General features: G+C 36.4%; 1 protein-coding gene across 35 annotated transcripts in view; it reads left to right on the plus strand.

Annotated features, from left to right (window-relative positions):
* The window catches only part of PTPRD (protein tyrosine phosphatase receptor type D), a 1865527-nt gene that overhangs the window by 1673281 nt on the left and 171845 nt on the right, over window positions 1–20401 (plus strand). For all 35 annotated transcript variants that reach the window (XM_072959433.1, XM_072959445.1, XM_072959436.1 and 32 more), the window contains 4 exons: window positions 326–514; window positions 4163–4273; window positions 7623–7892; window positions 10604–11185. In XM_072959433.1, the coding sequence (XP_072815534.1) occupies window positions 326–514; window positions 4163–4273; window positions 7623–7892; window positions 10604–11185 (1152 nt within the window). The remainder of the gene's footprint in view (window positions 1–325; window positions 515–4162; window positions 4274–7622; window positions 7893–10603; window positions 11186–20401) is intronic.

The following is a 20401-nucleotide window of genomic DNA, read 5'->3' on the forward strand; positions in this document are numbered from 1 at the left end:
CCTCTTGGTACTCATGGACCACCTCAGATACCTATTCTGTAATTACTTCTCCTTCCGTGCTCCCAGAAAATTTGATGCATTCCTCGATCATGTTTTCATCACACAGGTCTGTGTTTTTTCAGCTGTTGGCCTCCTGTGTAGACTGTGCACTCTTCTGGCCAGAAACAACTTTGTGACGTAGCCTAACCTGACAGTGCAATGCTACCTCATTTGTGTCAGCCTCTCAACAAATGCCAAGAAGTTAATCGAAAGGTTAATGGGCCATTTCTCCTGCCTCTTGGGTATCTGACTCGAAAACCTGTTGGTATCGCCTTTTGTCTTGCAGAGGATCAAATTCCCAGGGGCTTCCCTACCATAGACATGGGCCCACAGTTGAAGGTGGTTGAGCGTACACGCACGGCCACCATGCTTTGTGCAGCCAGTGGGAATCCGGATCCAGAAATCACTTGGTTCAAAGATTTTCTGCCCGTCGACACAAGCAACAACAACGGCCGTATTAAGCAGTTACGATCAGGTAGGGTCTTGTTACTGTTTCCATGAACTGCTAGAAAATTTTTATTTTTTTATTTATTTATTTTAGTTTTCTCTCTCTCTATTTTTTTTTAAGTTTAATTTTTAGGTATTGATTTTTCTTCTTCTTCTCTCTCTGTTATTTACTGTTGTCCACGTTTATGTCATAGCCTGTTTCAGAGTCTGTCTTTTTCCTCCTCTCTGTGTTTTGCAGCTTCTGTTTAATCCACATTGCTCACTGCTGTGACTGTACTTTTGATAATTTTTAATTTACTGCTCTTCTGCAGTAGTTGACGGATCCATTTTCTCCTCTTTCTTTCTTATTTCTGTTTTCTTTTGAAACAAATTTATTTCAACATTGGACTTCATTCAGAACTTGCAAGGAGTTCCAATGGTTAAATCCATTAAAAACAAGAATGTTCAAATTGAACACTAAAAGGATTCGATTTTATTAAAGTGTATCTTCTCTGTCTTTTCTACATTTGAACTCATCAAAGTACTGAAGTTTAGTAAGTTTGGGCCCATCTACTTTCTTTTCACTAATACATGAAACAGGGAAATGGTATCTCACGGGTAACCAGATGTATTTTTTTTTATAAAGTCCTTTACAAAGTACCAGTGAAAGGAGGGGGTTTTTATTACGATTATTATAATATCAGTATGAGTGCATATTGTCTACACATTAGCCACAGTGGTGTGCGCCCACACAAAAGATTTTTGAATCCTCCAGTGACTGGATCTACAGAAGTCTGCTTTTGGTGTAGACTCCAGCTTTGGCTCCTCTCTCTTTTTCCCTCTCTCTTTCTCTCCCCAACCCCCCCCCCCCCCTTTTTCCTTTCTCCCATCCCAAGTTTATTCCTTTGCTCTCTTTAGATTAAAAATGGAGATAACTCTAAATTTGTTGTAAAGTTTTAGAGCCTGTCCCTAGGTAATTTCACAGGGACATATATTGATAAGCTGTGTACTTTGGCATTGGTAGTAATATTGATATAGAATTCTAAGCTGTTTAACTGCCTGTCTTCCCAGAATTCTCAGCTTTTGACCTGTCCTGTGATGTTAAAGCGTCTTGTTAACTGCCTCTTTCGCTTGTTGTCAGCAGAATTGTGTAGATTAGCATTCTGTTATTATAAATAAAGAATTAATTATTCACATGTAACATAGATGATGTAGTGTATAAAGCTTTAACTCTGAAAAATTTGTACCAAATTATAAGGAATATAATAATATTTTTATGCTGTCTTTCTTCTCTCCGTATTTAAATCTCCAGAATCTATTGGTAAGTGCTTAGTTCTGAAGCGCACTTCACCCCCACTAATTTCCATATTCAGATTATTATTATTATTATTATTATTATTATTAATAAAATGCATGGCATGCATTTTACTAACTGTCAGTGTAGACACCAGATTTCCTTAGTGGCGCGCACATGCACATATCCACAGAACTGTTACTGTAAGAACACTGTGTAGAAAAATAAAATAGTACGCAAGTTATATCACACAAATGTAGCATAGTAAGTAGCCTAAGATCTATCCAATGAACAGTGTTTTGTTTCTAGTTAGTCTGTAGCATTTCCTACAACAGTATATATATGTGTATCTATATATATACTTAAATAGATCAGCCAGTATTTTCCTCAACTATGTCTTTAAAGATATTGTTTAGTTCTTTTTTTTTTTTTAAAGAATATGAGGCATATAAGATAAAAGTCTAAGATTATATGACCCCAGACCTGAGAACTCAGTTGCTTCTCTGAGGAAGGCAATGCTGCCTAGTGTGGTGTTTGCCTTCTGTGGTATAATAATGCAACTTGCTTTTATGATCTAATGATGCAATCTAATATATTCCTGTTTTACCAGTATAGTAATTCAAGTTTCTTTTAAAACCTTATTTAATTCTGTAAATCTAATTTAATTCTTCTCCCCAGCCCTAGCCTCCTTCTTCTCGTACTAATGCTTCTTCTTTCTAATCTTATTTGCATTCATATTATCCACCCAGGTGGTACACCAATAAGAGGTAAGAGTGCTGAACTAACGTTCACAGAATGATCTTACTCATTCTTTCTGTCCTTTCATCACTCCCATCTTTGTCCTGTTTTCAAAATCATTCCAATATTGTCCATCAACTTTTATATTTTTTCTTTGTACCGTTTGGTTATGATTGGTGACTCTCATGTTGTGAATTCTTCGTTTCTTTTTCTTTTTCTCTTTGTTTTGTTCATTTCTTTCTTTATGAAAATGATTATTTAAGTTGTGATATGCTTCAAAGAAAGCATATCGGGTCTTTAGACCACAGACCAGTCACAGCGTACCATCTGTCCCTCTTTTTTTCCTTTTCTTCTTCTTCCTTTTTCCTTTTTTTTTCCTTTTTTTCTCTTCTTTTCCCTTTTTTTTTTTTTTTTTTTTTTTTTTTTTTGTCCAACTGGAGAAAAAAAAAAGATCATTTTTTTTCTTCCTTAGCTGTTCTTGTTCCGGACCAAAGCCAAGATGGTCTGGAGAACAGTGGCAGACATGCAGAAGACAGCCTGGAACACCTGCTTTTTGTGTTTATCTTTCAAAAGGTTTTTGCTTTTGTTCTTCAATTCTTTTTTCTCTTACTGTCTTAAAAGTCAAAGAATGACTCCCCTTTCCACCTGATCCCACTCGCCTACAACCTGACAGCCATGCCTTTTTCTTCCCGGACTTCTTTTTTTCTTGGATTACTCGCCTCTGGATTTTTCGATCTTCTGTCCTTCAGGCTATGGAAGCAAAAGGTGCTGAGTATTCTTGGTGGTATGTGGTATTGCTGGTTTTTCGACTTTGACACAGTGTGCATTTCTTTTGTAATTCTTGTTTTGTATTTTTCTTGGGGTTTTGTGACACCACACTGCTAATCCCACTGGTGGATTTTGATGGGTGTCTTAGGGGATCCGTCTCGCGGTCCTCAAGCAGTGGTTGGTTGGCTCTCCTGGCTGGCCAAGGCCGTGCTTTTTAACTTTTTTTTTCAAACCTTCTAATTCAACTACTCTTTGTTTTTCAGCAAACGTAATAAATGATTGTAAGTCGTGGCAAACTTGTCTTTCTTTTCTTAAAAATCTGCATGTCTTAAGGGAGTTTTGTTTCTTTAAGTAATATTTTCATGATATTATAATGACTAATTTTAATTTTTTTGCTTTGTGCAGCCTTTTTTTGTGCTCGCTGCGTATTTTTGGCTTTCTTCCACAGAAGACTTTCTTAAAAACCCGGCCTGGTTTTTTTTGAGCGTACCTCTCTTTTGCGCCACTTTTGATACCAAAATGAAACAAAACAAAATCAGAAATTAATCTTTTGTTTTATTTAAAAGCCATACTTCCTTGAAGCAGTCTCACCCATCTTCATTTTATTAGTCTAGGAAATAAGAGTGTTAATTATGACTAGAAGTCTTGCTTGGGAAAAGAGATACTGTTTGTTTTTTTTTAATGCTAGCATTGATGATGTAAAAATTTAAAAAATAAATAATCTATATGTTTTTCTCATCACATCATTTTCTGTCTGTGCACCTTAGCGAGAGATTGAATCGACGTTGAGCGGATCTTCCTTTGCAGGGCTTTTCATATTGTTAAGAGGTTTAGCTTTCTGAACTGAGGAAGCCTTCTCTGACCATCTCTTTGGCAATATATTTTATATCCGTACAGGAGCCCTTCAGATCGAACAGAGCGAAGAATCTGACCAAGGAAAATATGAGTGTGTTGCCACCAACAGCGCGGGCACTCGCTATTCTGCCCCTGCCAATTTATATGTCAGAGGTAGGAATGACGTAATCCTGGTGTTGCATTTTCATTCAGGCTCAGGGGGAGCTGAGATACCCACAGGATCCGTGTGACCATGTCAGTAGTTAAAGAACTGATTTGCTAGTAGTGATAATAGCTGGAGCATTTTAGCAAATGGAGAATTAAACGGTTTTAAATACACAGTTAAGAAAAAAACTGACAACTTTTGAGTGAAATCTATCCTGAGGCTTGAAGTTTGTAAGTATATGTGCATTTTTACATCTTAAGTCCTATTTTGACTGCAGTGATTGAAGTGTGCTTTGCATTGGTTTGAGGTTTCCTTTTTTTTTTCTTTTTTCTGTTGTGTTACTGTACTGTTTCCTTATCAAACCTGGAAATTATTGCTTGGTGTGCTACTAATCAGTTCTCTGCACAGCTCCAAGCATAAAGGTATTGGTCTTCGAGACCTCTGCTGTGGAGCTGTAAGGATAAGCTACTAACTAAAAAAAAAAGCTACATGCAAATAGCAGAATTGTATTTTCTTCCTTCTTTTTTTATCCTTAGTTATTTATGACACATAGTATTATGTATGAGCATATATATAAACACACATGTGTGTTTTTTTAGTTGTTCAATTTCTGAAAAGTTTAATCTCTTGATTGCCAGGGAACAGTGATTGCATTTTAAAACATATTAGTTGTCCTTGGGACAAAGATGAATGAGGAGACATCCCTGTTTCCTCATAAAGTAATAGAACTGATTACATTTTGAGCTTATGAATGACTGGGCCTTTCATTTCCACTAGAAAGAAATAATTCTTCTTCCCAGGAATTTTCAGAGCTGCTTCCTGTAGTTTTGTGTCCAGTGACAATGCTCTTACTCTTGGTCTCCATGTCTGTGAACTACCACAAATGGTGTGGGTGGGGGTGGGAGTAGATAAAAAGACTGCCAGGGCTTAAAGTCACAATAGGATGGGTTCCCTTAGGAAAATATCTAGCTTGATTTTGAAATTTTTGTTTGAGATAATTCTGTTTCCATGGGGATGTTTTTCTCTCCTGTCTTTCTCTGGAGTCCGGGGTGGGAGAATACGAAGAAAACCATTTCTTCTCCAAATTCTTTGGAAGCCCCTTGATCCTTCTTTTCACAGTGACGACCTCCTTTGCTGCATGAGGCATGTGTACCTTCTTCATTGGAAAAATTTCAAAATGATGCTAGCTATTGTTTCTAATACTGTGTTAGTCCATAAGGTATTGCTAACTTTTTCAGCAGAGGTAGGAAGGATTAACTAGAGCAAATAAAGATGTTCAAGTAGCAGTTGAAAGCCTTGATATGGCCTTTTTACTCTCTCTGTGTTTCCCTTGTTTTTCTCCTTTCCTCATTTCATTGTGTTCTGCATCAAACCCCCTACATCCCTCAGAGCTGCGAGAAGGTTGGTGTGTTTTTTACTTTTTACCCACCTTACAAAACTATTAATTAAACCAATAACAAAGAATACAAATGAAATGAATGTAGCTGCATTGTGGTCTTCTTTTGGTTAATGGTATGTTCTAGCAGAGAATGCCCTTGGCTGTGGCTTCTGGTGCTTGCTGGTGGTACCTAACTGCGGTGCATGATGGGAGAGGATGTACCTGGGTGCATGGTAATGGGGTAACACGTAACTCTCTCAGGTCCAGTGAACTCGGTCAGTGTTCCTGCTTTCCTTTTTGCTCCACTCTTCCCGTCTCTTGCCCCACCTTTAACTTCTGTCTTAAAAAGATGCCTGCTGCCCGTAGAATGACTTTTTGTAGTTGTTCCCCTAATCCCAAGCATGAAGACTAAGCTCTCCTCCATTTTTCTTGATTTGCTCTTTGACACCGGCTCCTGTTTGCTTTGTGTAACCTGTGAATTGGCTGCAGGAGGCATGCTTAGCTTTCTCTTTACTTCTCCTCTGCCTGTCATTCACCCGTGAGGCCATCGCAGCAAGCCCTCTCAAATCTACGGAGGTTTTTCTCACCGTTAAGTACAGCCAAAAAGTTGACAGAATTATTCTCTCATTATCTTGGAGTTTTGAGGTTGTTTGTTTATTAACTTAATTATTTTAAGTAACAGTTTATTATCCATATTTAAGGTATGCTTCTAATGATTACCTCTTGATCTGAAATGCTCTTGGTGTAACATTTTGCCAGTAAAAGCCCAAGATGAAACCTATTTGTCTCTTACCCTCTCCTTGTACCATGTCCAAGACACATGTACTTAAAACACACATAAACATGCAGATTATCTGAAGCAGGAACACTGAACTGTAATTGCTTGGTAATTTTCTGTGTTGTGTTGCTTTAATATGACCTCTTCTCTTAATGTCATGTCCACTGTATGGTTTAGATCCTGTGTCTCGTAATTTGAATGAAGGCATAAAAAGCCTTTTCCTAGATTTCTGTTGTCATCATCTATGTTGTTTTACCTTAGACATGAACGGAATGGAATCCTGAATGTGAACTCCCCAGCCCCCTTCCTGATTTTGCAGTCCTTACCTTTGACAACCTAGCTTCGCCTAATATCTTTCTACTTTCAACCCTATTCTCCCTAAATCCCTGTCTCAGTCTCTGTACTTAGCCCTCCTCCCTCTGTATTTAGTTCTATTCCAGTTATTTCCTCTGTTGTCATTGCTGTCTTGGATTCTAGCCATTCTCCCATTGTCCTAATCAGCATGGCCTTGAGACACCATGTGCATGCCTTGCATGATCCAATCCAGTATCTCTACTGGCATTGGCTTTATTTCTTCTTCTTGACTGTAAATCGATATGTATATATATTTCTGTGTTTGTCTCAGTGTTAATGTGAGGTCTTGAGGCTGTACCCTACTCTGAGTCTGAAAGCAAATGCATTGCACTTTCAGTGTACTCTAGATGATGTTTTCCAGGGCTGGGGTGTGACAGCGTGGTCCCACACGTGTTTTCACATCACCTGGAAGAGCACAGCAATGAAGCTGGTTTTGATTCTGAACATAAACCTGCTAGTGCCTTCCAGCCCCCCTCCTGCATATACATGCATTCATAGAACCCTTGTTATATGCATGCATGTGTATGTTTCTGTGTTTATCTTCTGCATGAAGTTTGTGTATTGTTAGTTTGTAGATAGTTTTTTGTGGGACCCTTGTAGGTCTGAATCAACTTTTGTATGAATGTGTCTGAGATATCAATGACAAAGCTAAATAAAATTTTCTGTGTATACACACACCATACTTGTATGGTCTGTATTATCCACAGTTTTTCATGTTTTATTTTTGGACAATCCACAATGTGTTTCAATAGTTTAATTGTGTCTGTACAGTGCATGTCACGTGTTTAATCAAGCCACTTTCTCTTGCCTTGTATATTTTATCATCTTCCCTTGTGTTTTGTTCCAGTTCGCCGTGTCCCTCCAAGATTCTCTATCCCACCCACTAATCATGAAATCATGCCAGGTGGAAGTGTTAATATCACCTGTGTGGCTGTGGGGTCACCAATGCCTTATGTGAAGTGGATGTTGGGGGCAGAAGATCTGACACCTGAAGATGACATGCCGATAGGAAGAAACGTCCTAGAACTGAATGATGTAAGACAGTCAGCAAATTACACCTGTGTGGCTATGTCGACACTGGGTGTCATTGAAGCAATAGCACAGATCACTGTCAAAGGTATGCTCAGTGGTTCATGCTTGCAAGATCTGAGGATACTCGAGTCAACTGACTAATAATGTCTCTACAAAGTCCTTGGAATTCTACAGTGAATCAATTCATTGTTCAGTGTTTCAGATGTCATAGTCTAATTTTATCTGTGGTATCATGTAAGATACACAGATGTAGGTAGGCAGATTCTCTCTTAAAAGTATTCACAGCCTAAGTAGGGATGATTATCAAAATATTGAACAGGCTGGGCCCAGGCACTAACAGGGCAGGATGAGCAGTGCTAGACAAGGTCAAGCGTTATGGTTGGGCTGATGTGCACGGTTTTATATCAATCTAGAACCTTGAGAAGAGGCACATAACAGAAGTCCAGATAAATGTTAATAAATGTACAAAATCCAAGAACACAAAAAGAGAAAGGGTTGAAATTAACATGGTCTAATAATAGATATTTGAAATTTTTATTAGCGCCTACCATTAAAAATCAAAATGCAAGTATGATTCTATTGTTTTAGCTTTATCTCTCACCTCGCATAGATGAAGTGCTTAACAAATAATATTTTCTAGAAATAAGTGTACCGAATACAACCGAAGTACTATATTCCATGGCTTTGACTCACAGGGGAGAAAACAGAGTGTGTGCAGTTACCAGTTGTTTTTATCCAGTGTTTTAGAATTTTAAAAAACATTTACAAAATGGGTCAGTCTGAGGGTGACTTTAGGTTCCTGCAAATGTCTAGAACTATTGCAAAATGAACACAAAGTATCTTCCCCTTCTAGGAAGTGTGGTCCTAAAAAAAAAAAAAAATACATATAATAGTCAGTATTACATCTTCAACCAAGCAGATTTAGCTAATGTATACCATATGAAGTCAATGATGTGACATATGAACAAGGTAAACACCACTGTCAAACTTTAGTTATATAAAATAGTAATGTTTTATTGCATATCCTTACTGTATTAGCATACTATTCTTCATGCACTGCAGACAAAACCTGCACTATATCATCACTGTCACTTAGTAAAACTTAGAGTATCCGTGAAATATCAGTAAACACACCTTTCATTAGCACTATTTTTACTTGCCTTAAAAATTCAGAAAGACATCAGTGAAAATTGAAATCATTCACTTGCTTGAAAAATGCTATGCCAGAATATTTAAACAAATGTCTTTTTATGATTATTTTCAGTAAATCCCTTGGCCAAATATTATCATTCCATGGTTCTTAGAGTAACAGGCAAATATTGAATTGCCTTTCCCATACTAACTATCTCAGCTTTAAATATTTGACAGTTTACTAAAGACCTTCAGGAATTCAAAAGCACGAGTCACATTAAACTAGTATCTTCTTCAGTTTCTTTTCTTTGTTTTCCTGACTCGTGCTGCTTCTCTACCCCCTCCACGTCAAAAATAAATAAGACGTAAGGGTGATTCTGGAAGGCAAGGATGAATTGAAACAGAAAGCACCTTGAAGAGAATGAGGAGAATGGGGGTGGACTCACTTAGTCAGTCACTCCACATGCTTATTAAAAACCTGCTCAGTGCCAGACAGCGCTCTAGGGATGGGGGATGTAGGAGTTGTTAAGTCCAAACTTGCTGCTCTTGAAAAGTTGTCACTGTAGCGAATGTGGTATTTTTTGCCTTGAAGTTGACAAGGAAAGAGAAGTCCTAAAGAGGTGATAATATGAGTGTTACCTTCCGAGATTTCTCTAAAAAGTCAGCTGATGAAATTCTCCTTGTTTCCCTAACACCACTACCTTTCAGAATCGTTGTCCAGCGAGGTACTTTAATATGAGGCCACCAATGTAGATGGTTTGTGTTCTTTATTAGGAGCATTTTGAGTTGTGCTCTTCTGCTGAAAGGGAAGATCGAGATCTCTGAAGGACAATGTTTGTCATGTAGCTGCAATCTTATATGACTGATGTTGGATATAGAATATGCGTTATGACAGTAAGATACTTTAAAAAGTGATTTGTGAATATGCTTTAATTTAGTTCCTTCAGCATACTTTGAATATTAAGCAAAAACATGAATTGGAATTTGATTAATTATTCTTTGTGACCCTAAAATTCTTGGCTGGATTATTTATAAAGAAGTTATAGCAATGTTGTCTCTGACTTAAATCTGGAAAACGATATGGATAACTCTTCTTTGACATCCAGTTAATACCATTTCATTATATTTCAAATTTTGTTCTTTTCAATGTTTACAGAGATTTAGTTATATCACTTTTTTGAAGCAGGGGTCTAATTGGCCAAGCTTTTGGTTGTAATCATTGTACTTACTGTAATTACTGTTTTTTGAGGGTGCCAGATACATTCTAAGAGCATTACTGGATTAGCTCAATAATCTTCACAGCAAACTCGTGAAAAAGTTACCCGACTGTACAATCCAATAATAACAATTTTTTTCCCATTTTTCACATGGGAAAACTGAAGCAAAGAGAAGTTAAGCAACGTGTCCAGGATCTCAGAGCTAATAAGTGGTGAATTTGGATACAGGCCCCAGAACACAGTGCTATATCGTACACTGCTAGTAAACTGGGACTTGTCATCTGTGCATGTCTTTCTGTGCTTCCTGGCCACTTAGAAAACTGTCCTTTGCTATATGTCATTAAGTCTTCACGAGGCATGTAATTCTGTCATTGTAATAGTAAGTTTATGGATTCTTAAAACATCTTAAAGATAATGGGTACTCTCTGTCTTTTTTTCTCCCTGCAAGCCTTACCCAAGCCTCCAGGAACTCCTGTAGTGACTGAGAGCACAGCTACGAGCATCACCCTGACGTGGGACTCTGGGAACCCTGAGCCTGTCTCTTACTACATCATCCAGCATAAACCTAAAAATTCTGAGGAACCTTACAAAGAAATTGATGGGGTGGCAACCACACGCTACAGTGTCGCTGGACTCAGTCCCTACTCAGATTACGAATTCAGGGTTCTTGCTGTCAATAACATCGGGCGGGGGCCTCCCAGTGAACCTGTGCTAACGCAGACCTCAGAGCAGGCACCATCCAGCGCCCCACGGGATGTCCAGGCGCGGATGTTGAGTTCAACCACAATTTTGGTACAGTGGAAGGAACCTGAAGAGCCAAATGGACAGATTCAAGGATACAGAGTTTATTATACGATGGATCCCACTCAGCATGTCAACAACTGGATGAAACACAATGTAGCTGACAGCCAAATCACTACCATTGGCAACTTAGTGCCCCAGAAAACGTATTCTGTCAAAGTCCTGGCTTTTACCTCAATTGGAGATGGTCCTCTTTCAAGTGACATACAAGTCATCACTCAGACGGGAGGTAAGTCTACTTCAAAATGGGGAGTAGGGTGGAAGGAAGGAGTTGGTGCTCAGAAGTGGCAAGAGCAAAAACAGAGAACAAGGTAGGTTACATTTTAATTTTTGAGATTCAGAGTTTCTAAGTGAGGAGTTAAGTCATGTTGAAAGGAATAGGCACAAACACTGAAAGACTAAATAAGACACTCCTTTTAAGTAGGGGCATGCCTTCAGCCACCTTTTTTCTTTTTTTAACTGAAGTATGGTTGCTGTACAATATTATGTAAGTCACAGGTGTGCAATATAGTGATTCATAATTTTTAAAGGTTATACTCCATTTATAGTTATTATGAAATATTTGCTTTATTCCTCATGTTGTATAATAGATCCTTGTAGCATATTTTATACCTGATAGTTTATACCTTTTTCTCTCCTACCCCTATGTATTATAGTATTTGTTATTTTAACTTTGTACCCAAAAGTACAGAGACCGTCTGTATGAGGTGGATGAATGCATCACCCATGCAGCATTTGAGAATAGAAATACGTTTCTTTATACTAGCAGCTCTGATAGAATAGTCCCCAAATTTATTCAGTTTGTGAAGGAGTAGATAGTTTGAGATTAAGGTAAAAAATAAAACCATTTGTCAGCAGGCCTTAGATATTTAAATGATATTTAGAAGATACCAGGAAGCAACTTGCTTAGAAATAAATATTCTCTTAATTTTTTTTTTTCATTCCTATGGCCTCAGGGGTGAAGAAAGACAGTTACCAAGATCTAAGATCAAACTTTGGGGTCTTGTTTACCCATTTTAGTGGGTGTTAGAATAGACGCCAAACTAGTTGACGAAGAAGAACTTGGTCCTTCCAGTAGTTTTATTTTCGTAAGAGGTTATCAAACTTCCCTGGTCTTTGATTCAGAGTGATCAGTTTGTCTTGGGATTGGGGTATATCATAGCAGCTTTCTTTTAAAATTTATTCTTGACAATCTGAGAGCTATTCATTTGACTCCTTTCTGTGTTGGTGCCTCGTAAACTTGTGTTCATCTGTGAGTGTTGACAGCACGCTGTTGGTTTGTTTTGAGGATCTACATAGGAGCCATGTTATTGGAGAGCTTGTCTATAATCTGTAGGCGTAACTCGTAGATAATCTTGGAAATGAGTTAATGAATTTTCTCAGGTGTCAGAAGTAGATAAATTTATGTTTAAGCACTGACTTGTTTTTATGTCACGGGATTTATGAACCCTGTGGCTGAGAATGTTTACCTGTTTGCCCTGTCTGCTAGAAATCTCAACATATTTATAGCTTGCCTGGCTTTATTTTATTTTCCTACTGTTATCTGGTTCTTATTGGTTTGTTCATGGATTTATCACTTTCTGTAATATCAAAAATGTAACTATGAAAGTATTTTACTGCAATTATACTAAAAATCTTCTGTATACCTTCCCTGTTGAGCTTTTTCAGTTCTTTTGTATTTACTTGTTATATTAGTATGCATAAAATATTGATTAATTTTCCATAAATGTCTCATTGGAAAATGTAGAAATCTGTGAATCTTTTTCTTGACTGAAAGCAGTCAACTGTTAAGAGACTATTTTTTTTTAGATTTTTTTAGATTTTGAGAATGTAATTTATTCCATTTATTTTTTTATTGAAGTATAGTCAGTTACAATGTGTCAGTTTCTGGGGTACAGCACAATGTCCCAGTCATGCACATATATGTATGTATTTGGTTTTATATCCTTTTTCATTAAAGGTTATTAAAAGATATTGAATATTATATTTCACTATGCTATTTTTATAGCTCCATAACCATTAAAAGGTACATGAAAGTATTTATGAAGAGTATATACACTTTGAGTTTTTTGGATTTTTCAGCTGTGATATTAAGAATCTCTGATGTTGGAGTAAGATCACCAGGGTTTGGATCCCAAACTATCATTTGTAGCTCTGTAATCTTGGACATGTTAACTTCATCTTTCTGAACTTCAGTTTTCTCATCTGAAATAATCATCGTATAGAGTTAGGGGTGATAATTTCTTTCTAGGGCTGCCATACAAAATACCACTCACTAGGTGGCTTGAGCAATAGGAATTTATCCTCTTCTGTCTCAGTGGCTCAAAGTCCGAGAACCAGTGTTAGCAGATCAGCTCCTTACGAGAGCTGCGAGGGAGCCGCCCGGACTCCCTCCGGCTTCTGGTGCTTGGCTGCTAGTCTTGGCTGTACCGTGGCTGTTCCTTTTGGAGGGTCTTGTTGGCTAGTAGAAGCATCACCCTGGTCCCTGCCCTCATCGTCACATGGAGTCCTCCCAGAGTGCCTTCTCTGTGTCCAAATCTCCCTCCTTTGTTAAGATACCAGTCGTAATGGATTAGGTCCCAACCTAATGATATCATGTTAACTAAATACATATGCAGCTACTTCCAAATAAGGTCACATTCTGAGGTTCTTGGTGTTAGGAATTCAACATATGAATTTTTTGTGGGACACGCTTCCACTCATAACAGGACTATTGATTAGATAATTGATAGAAATATTTTATAACTTAATATGTAATCATCATCATCATAATAACAACTAACATATGCCAGGCACTCTGCTGTGAACTTTGGATGTATTAATTCTTACTATCCAATCAGGGAGATGTGGAATTATCACATTTGCCGATTAGTACATTGAGGATCGACACAGATTAAAAAAAAATTCAGGAACTTCCTTTAAGTCATAGTAGATTAAGTGGACGCCCTATATACTTTAAAACTCTGTTATCTTTTAAATTAATAGTGTGCTTATGTGATGGTTTTTTTTTTTTTGGTGCCTTCTAGGTTTTTGTGTCCAGTAGGGAAACAGCATGTCACATATTCATCTCTCTCTTTAAGAGTTAAATATAATCTACTTCAGAAATACTTGAAGTGGCTATTAGATTATCCCAGTACAAAAGTACATTTAGGTAAGAAAAAATAAGTATCTGAAAGAAGTAGAAGGAATACCTTTCTTCTTAGAAAGTTACTTGATCACTAAATTTGGTTCTTAATTTTCTAACTGCAAATTTAAACATAGAGATCTATATTGTTTCATGATTTCATTATGACAGAAGGATTTAGCTATCTAAGAAACTGAATAGTTCCTGAAACTAAATTCAACCAAAACATAAGAATCCTTGAGAATCATGAGAATCCTTATATTCAGAACACAGAATGACAGACAGTAACGCTTTTGGACACAGTTTATTGAAAGATACAGAACTGGCGTTTAAAATAGACCATATTTTGATTTTCTGTATTACTAGGGGCCATAATATAACATAAATCATAACTCATTGAAGGTAATATTGTGACGGGGCAATAGAGGTAATGTGATCTAGGGACTCTGGACTTAAAAAAAAAATCTAGATGAATGGGTCACAGATGTATTAGAATAGCTGTTCCCAGTCTCTGTTCAACTTTTTTTTACATTAAGATACTTCCAGGAACCTTCCATAATAGTTGTAATTTTAATACCCATTGATTGAGAAGATACATAATGACATAATGACTTGTGCCTGCCAAGATCAATAGGCTAAGAAAACGTTCCAAAATGGCACAATGATTTAATCTGTTCTCTAGGCTTAATTAACAAAGGCCCTTTGATGTTAGTGGACATCTGCCAAATACAGTGATGTTAGTTCTGATAGAATTAATGCTGAGCTGCTCCTGACTAGCTAACTCTTAGGATCAATGTTAGGCCAAAACATAAAACCATTATGAAATACTCTTTTAGTGAGCTTATATAAAACTTAAGTTTATGATTATTCTCACTTCAACCTTAAACTTTTTCCAAATCTATAAAAATTTACTGATCAATAATGTATGAACTTCTCAAATATATTTTTGTTCCATATACTCAGAGATAGCAAATTTTTCTGTCTACTTTATGTGAAAGGTATGCATTTCTTTTTGTAATCTTTGATTCCTTGACAGTGATAGTCCTATTTTTGTTTAAAATCAGACTCTGCAGAAACAGTATTCACAAACAGAGTGAGTATAAGATGGACATTATTACTTTGGATCTTATCTAAGATTATTGTCACATACATTGATCCAAATGGAGGATTGAAGTAAATTTGTATACTTCTGGTAGTATAAAAAAATCAAAGTATGTTTTATAGCCAGTGATTTATCCCCTAAATTATGACTGTTAGTACAGATGAAAATATTAAGTAATTTTAGCTGGTTTTAAGTATGAAAAGATTTGGATTAAAATGATCATTTCCTAGAAATATGGGTTAATCTTCCAAGTTTTCCATAGCTTTAACTTTGGCCATCACAGTCACTTGGCAGCTAGTTCATCTTGAAAACGTGTGAAAGATACAGCCATTCACAAGGGAGATACTTACATTGTGTTAGAAAAGGATCCCTGCTATCAGAAAAGGCATCCTGGAAGGATATCACACATGGTTTTCTTGTGTACATAATTATAGTAAGAACGTAGGGTAACTATATTTTACAGAAGTACAAATAAAATCCTGATAAAGAAATGTAATAAGTCAACATCTTAAACCTAATGCAGTAAAATAAATGTTGCTTGATATTCATGCTAATTGGAGGCATTCTAAGGCTGTTAAATCCTAATGTGTGTCTTTTTTCTGAATTTTCTTTAGAAAACAAATCTGACTTCTAATTCTTCTATGTATTTAATAGATTCTTGTGAGAGGGGAGGGTATAGCCCAGTGGTAGAGTGCATACTTAGCATGCACTGGGTTCAATCCACAGTACCTCTATTAAAAAATAAGTAAATAAGTAAATAAATAAGTCTAATTACCTTCCCCCACCCCACCCAAAACAAAAATACAGAGTCCTGGGGAAAGTGCTGCTTTATATATGCATACCTTAATAGTACAGGTTTTCGAAAGGAAAATGACTGTACACATTTACTAAATAAAATAAAATATTAATGAGCAGTATCAACTGTAAACATTTTGAAGAAGCAAAATTATTGTCATATGATACTGACATTTTACAGACAGGTGCTTTAGGTTTCCAGAACTTGATAAATCTTTTCATTAGTATTATGTCAGCAGGCCAGTGTAAACAAACTAGAAAAAGCCTGATTTCCAATAGCCAGAATTATGAGCCCCATTTAAGTGCTTTCTCTAAATAGTTTTAGCAATGAGTAAAGGAGCTCTGGATGTAAATACAACTGTGATAAAACTGAACTTTTTCTTATTGATATATAATGACAGTTAAGAGAGAGATTTATGCAGGTGCTTGTATATTAAGTACTTATTTTGTCAATGATGTATCTGTGGCACTTACCAGTTGGACTCCGTGTTTGAATTTTGTTTCGTTTTGTTTTACTACCACTGTAATTCTAGCTGCTGTTTTTATTGTTGTTATTATCATTTGTCAGTATGCTAGATACTCACATTTTAAAATATGTACCTTATTAAAGTACTAGATATTTTAGTGATAATGCGTTTTCTACTCTCTCATAATATTTCGTATCTGTAATATGGTGAGGTGAAATTGTTCTTCAGGCATTTAATGTGTACTAACCCTTTTCAGAGATATTCCCTAGATTTTACTCAAATATTGATCTTTTCTAAGATTATCAGCAGTTCAGATGACATGCACATTTTCTTTCCCTTCATTTCTTATTCATTCTCCATTCCCTTTGAGTTATCTGCAGATATTAATATAGAGTATAATATTATTACTGCTCAACTATTTTACATTTATCAATTGGGTTATAATCTTTTAGGAAATGATTGATCATATTTGTATTTCCTTGTGGTCATTAAATAAGAAAGATATAACAACACCACTTTACCAAATATAGGGTTTTTTTAAATATAACTTTAAAGAAAATTTGATATTTCTACTTTCATTTCTTTCCACCTCTAAATACTAAACTTGCCCTTTGGTAACATTATCACATCTCTCTCTTTTTCTTTTAATGCAGAATGATTGCACTTAGGTTTCTGGATGCGTTCTTTTTATTTTCCAATGAGTTTTCCAGAATCTCAGGTTTTCCCACAGAGCTTATGTTCGGTTAGTTGGTGAGGGGAATGCTGCAACACAAAAAAACTCTTAAGTTAAAAATCCACAGATAAGTAAGGAGTAAATGAAGATAAAAGCATGTCGATAAGTTTGAGGTGTAGACTGTGAGAGTAGTAAAGTAATAAATGAATACAGGTACATATGTTTATATCAGTCTGTTAATAGAACCTCTGTAGCCACAGTATTAGTATAAAAATCTGTCTGATGGGTGATAAGGTACTCCCTGTGTCTCCAAGTGACACAGAGAAATAAATAATGACAGTTTGGAGTCCACTGAAGCATTTTCTTGTAAACATATTGTGATCATTAGGACTAATACATTTGGAGAATATAAAAATAAATACGTTAATTTTGCAGCTTTTTTCTTTTCCTTTGAAGCCTCAGCTTCATTGTGACTGTTTTGACTATGACTCATTGATCCTGAGAAAGCAGCATGTTTAGGTGGACCCACAATTCCCAAGAGTCTGAGTTGTGTCACCCTTAAGACATGTATGAGCATAGAGCCTGATATAATTAAAAAAAATTCTTAAAGCCTTGGTCCATATGCTGAATTTTACGTGGAGACACATTTTGCCCTGTGCAGTGTTTTTCAATTAATTTAAAGTAATTCAGTTCATTTCCAGTTGTTAAAATTTGAAAGATTTTTATCTGTAAGATTCATTATCAACTTCTGTTGAAAAATCAGAAGCTTGGGCAAGGCTGAGCCTACATTCCACAAGGCAGCAGTGTCTTGTCTCTGAGCACCACTGACTACTTCTGGTGGCCCTGGCGCTCCCCCATTGACCCCTGAGCCCAGCATAGCCTCCAGGACTCACCTGAGAGATCTGTCTGGCACTGGTATTCCTACCACAGGTTTAAAACCTAGTAGATTGCTCTCCAGACCACTTCAAGAGAAGACAATGGTGGAAGCAGAGGGGGAGAACCCCATTTGTATTCTTTGATGAGACTCACCATCCCGTGTGTGACCACTACTTACTTACTATGTCTCTTGTCTAATCAGAAAAGGAGCAGTACACCCTCTGAGACTGTGATGTACCTGGTTTATTATTTAGGAGAGACTGGAATAGAACCAAACAGAATTAGACAACTATATGAAGTTAGTGGCACTAAATAAGGATGAAACACTGAGACCTACCAGGAATCTGTTCAAAACAAATTAAAAACAAAAAAGTAAACCGTTTAAGAAAAAGTTACTTTGATTCCCTCAATGTTTTCAATCCGTTTATTATTAGCGTTAGCAGGGAGGAAATAACGTAACAAGCAATTACCATCCTGAGAGCAGCCCTTCAACGCTATCCATGTTTATAGTTTTTGACAGTATTTTATTTGGTTTGGTTTAAATCAGAAGTTGTCAGAAGGCTTTCTTCTTTCCCAGGCTTGTGGAAGCCGGGGAAAGGAAAAAGGCAGTAAAACTAGAGAAAAAGAAGTAACTGAGTACATATGCATATATATGTGTGTATCTTCAGGCTGAGAAAACCTTTCATCATCTGAATATTAGAATCCAATCATAATTTCCCCATCTGTCCAATTATTCTTGGCTTCCATGGTCTCTCCTGCCAGTCCTATTGGCATTTCCCTTGTAGAAGTAATGTATTTTCTATTTCTCTTTCTATTTGCCTGATTGTTTTTCTTATTTCCTTCTGTTCTACCTTTTCTTGCTCTTGATTTTTTTATCTTCTTTTGTCTCTCTCACCGCTCAGTCTGAATGATTGTGTTAGGTCACCCACTGGGCAAGTACTTAAAAATAAATAAATAAATACGTTCCCTGTTCAGACAGTACATTCCTAGAGGCATCAAATTAATGAGTATCGCAAGACCTGTGATACAAGAGAGAAAAGAAGATTAATGCAATTAGAAATATGAAGCACTGATTATTGGTGGCCTTAAGCATCAGTCCACGCATAAGTGTGTTCTCTTGCACACACATGTGAACACACACACCTGCACACACAGGTTCACAGGTTAACAGACCAGAGGAATAACCTGATAATTAGAGATCTCAGAGCTATTCTTGTAGATTCCTTTAGATTTGAATCTCCTTTTAAACAAAAGGGAGTTTTTTAGTCATACTACAGACAGGTCACTACAAAAAAAAAAAAAAAGAAAGAAAGTAATGTCTTTAATATTTCCAAAGGTGTTTTTTCTTGTAAAAATGATGCTTTAAGTATTATTTAAGAAATTGATGTCATACATCAGCTACAAATTACATTATTTTTATATGCTTTTTGAATGTCTGTGCTCATTTGCCAAGAACACTTTATATGTTCTTTTACCCTCTGGTGTTCTTGTGTTTTTATTAAATATACACAGAATTCTCGTGTGAACTTGTAGGAATATGGACATATGTCCAGCTGTGGCACTCTGAAATGTATCACAGTATCAGGGATAATGATAAAAATATTAAGTGACCAGCCTGGCATGGGTACCAACCAGTCAGAGCAGACACTGGCCAAGAACGATGTAAGGAAGGGTAGCTATGCTAGCGATGCCCTGAAGTGTGACAGCCTTGTGTATAACGGATGGAGGACCTAGTGGGATTAAGTGCTAAACTAAGTAGGAAGTGAGGGTTAGTAAAATGTGTTCTAATTCATCATTTGGGTAAGGTGTTTTAAACTGGATAGACGTCCCATTGTTGATTATATTGGATATCTAGCTCTTCCAAATTGTCTGTTGCATGGATTATATGACTAATGTGACAACTATAGATGACCTCTGTTTAATTCCTGTATTTGTGATAATTGTATTCTACACACTTTTTAACTTGTGTAGTTAAAGTTAATATTGTCCCTTCTCAGTAGGGACAATGTTAAATTTATATTGGGTCTAGTATATTAACTCCTGTAAAGTCATTTAAGGATTAGAAAGAATTATTGGTTAATGGTAGTTTTTAAAATCTTTTTATTCTACTGTTTTTACATCGTTTCAAAAACATATATTAGTAAGGAAAAAAATACTACCAATTCTTTAGGTTTTGTTAAAGGAATGTAGGTGGAATTTTATAAACCTAATTGGAAATAAGTTTGAAAGTAAACTGTAGTGCTAGAGAATCAGGTCCCACTCAGTTGTAAAGTAGCAGTAGCTTTTATGTATTTCACACTTGATATGATTTAGGCAATATTTATTCCAAGTGGTTTATATAAATCATCTCATTTATTACTTACAACAATATTATAAAGTAAATGTTATCCTTAAAGTTGAATGCAGAG

The sequence above is a fragment of the Vicugna pacos genome, chromosome 4, assembly GCF_048564905.1.
Source record: "Vicugna pacos chromosome 4, VicPac4, whole genome shotgun sequence".
In the NCBI taxonomy this organism is placed as follows: Eukaryota; Metazoa; Chordata; class Mammalia; order Artiodactyla; family Camelidae; genus Vicugna; species Vicugna pacos.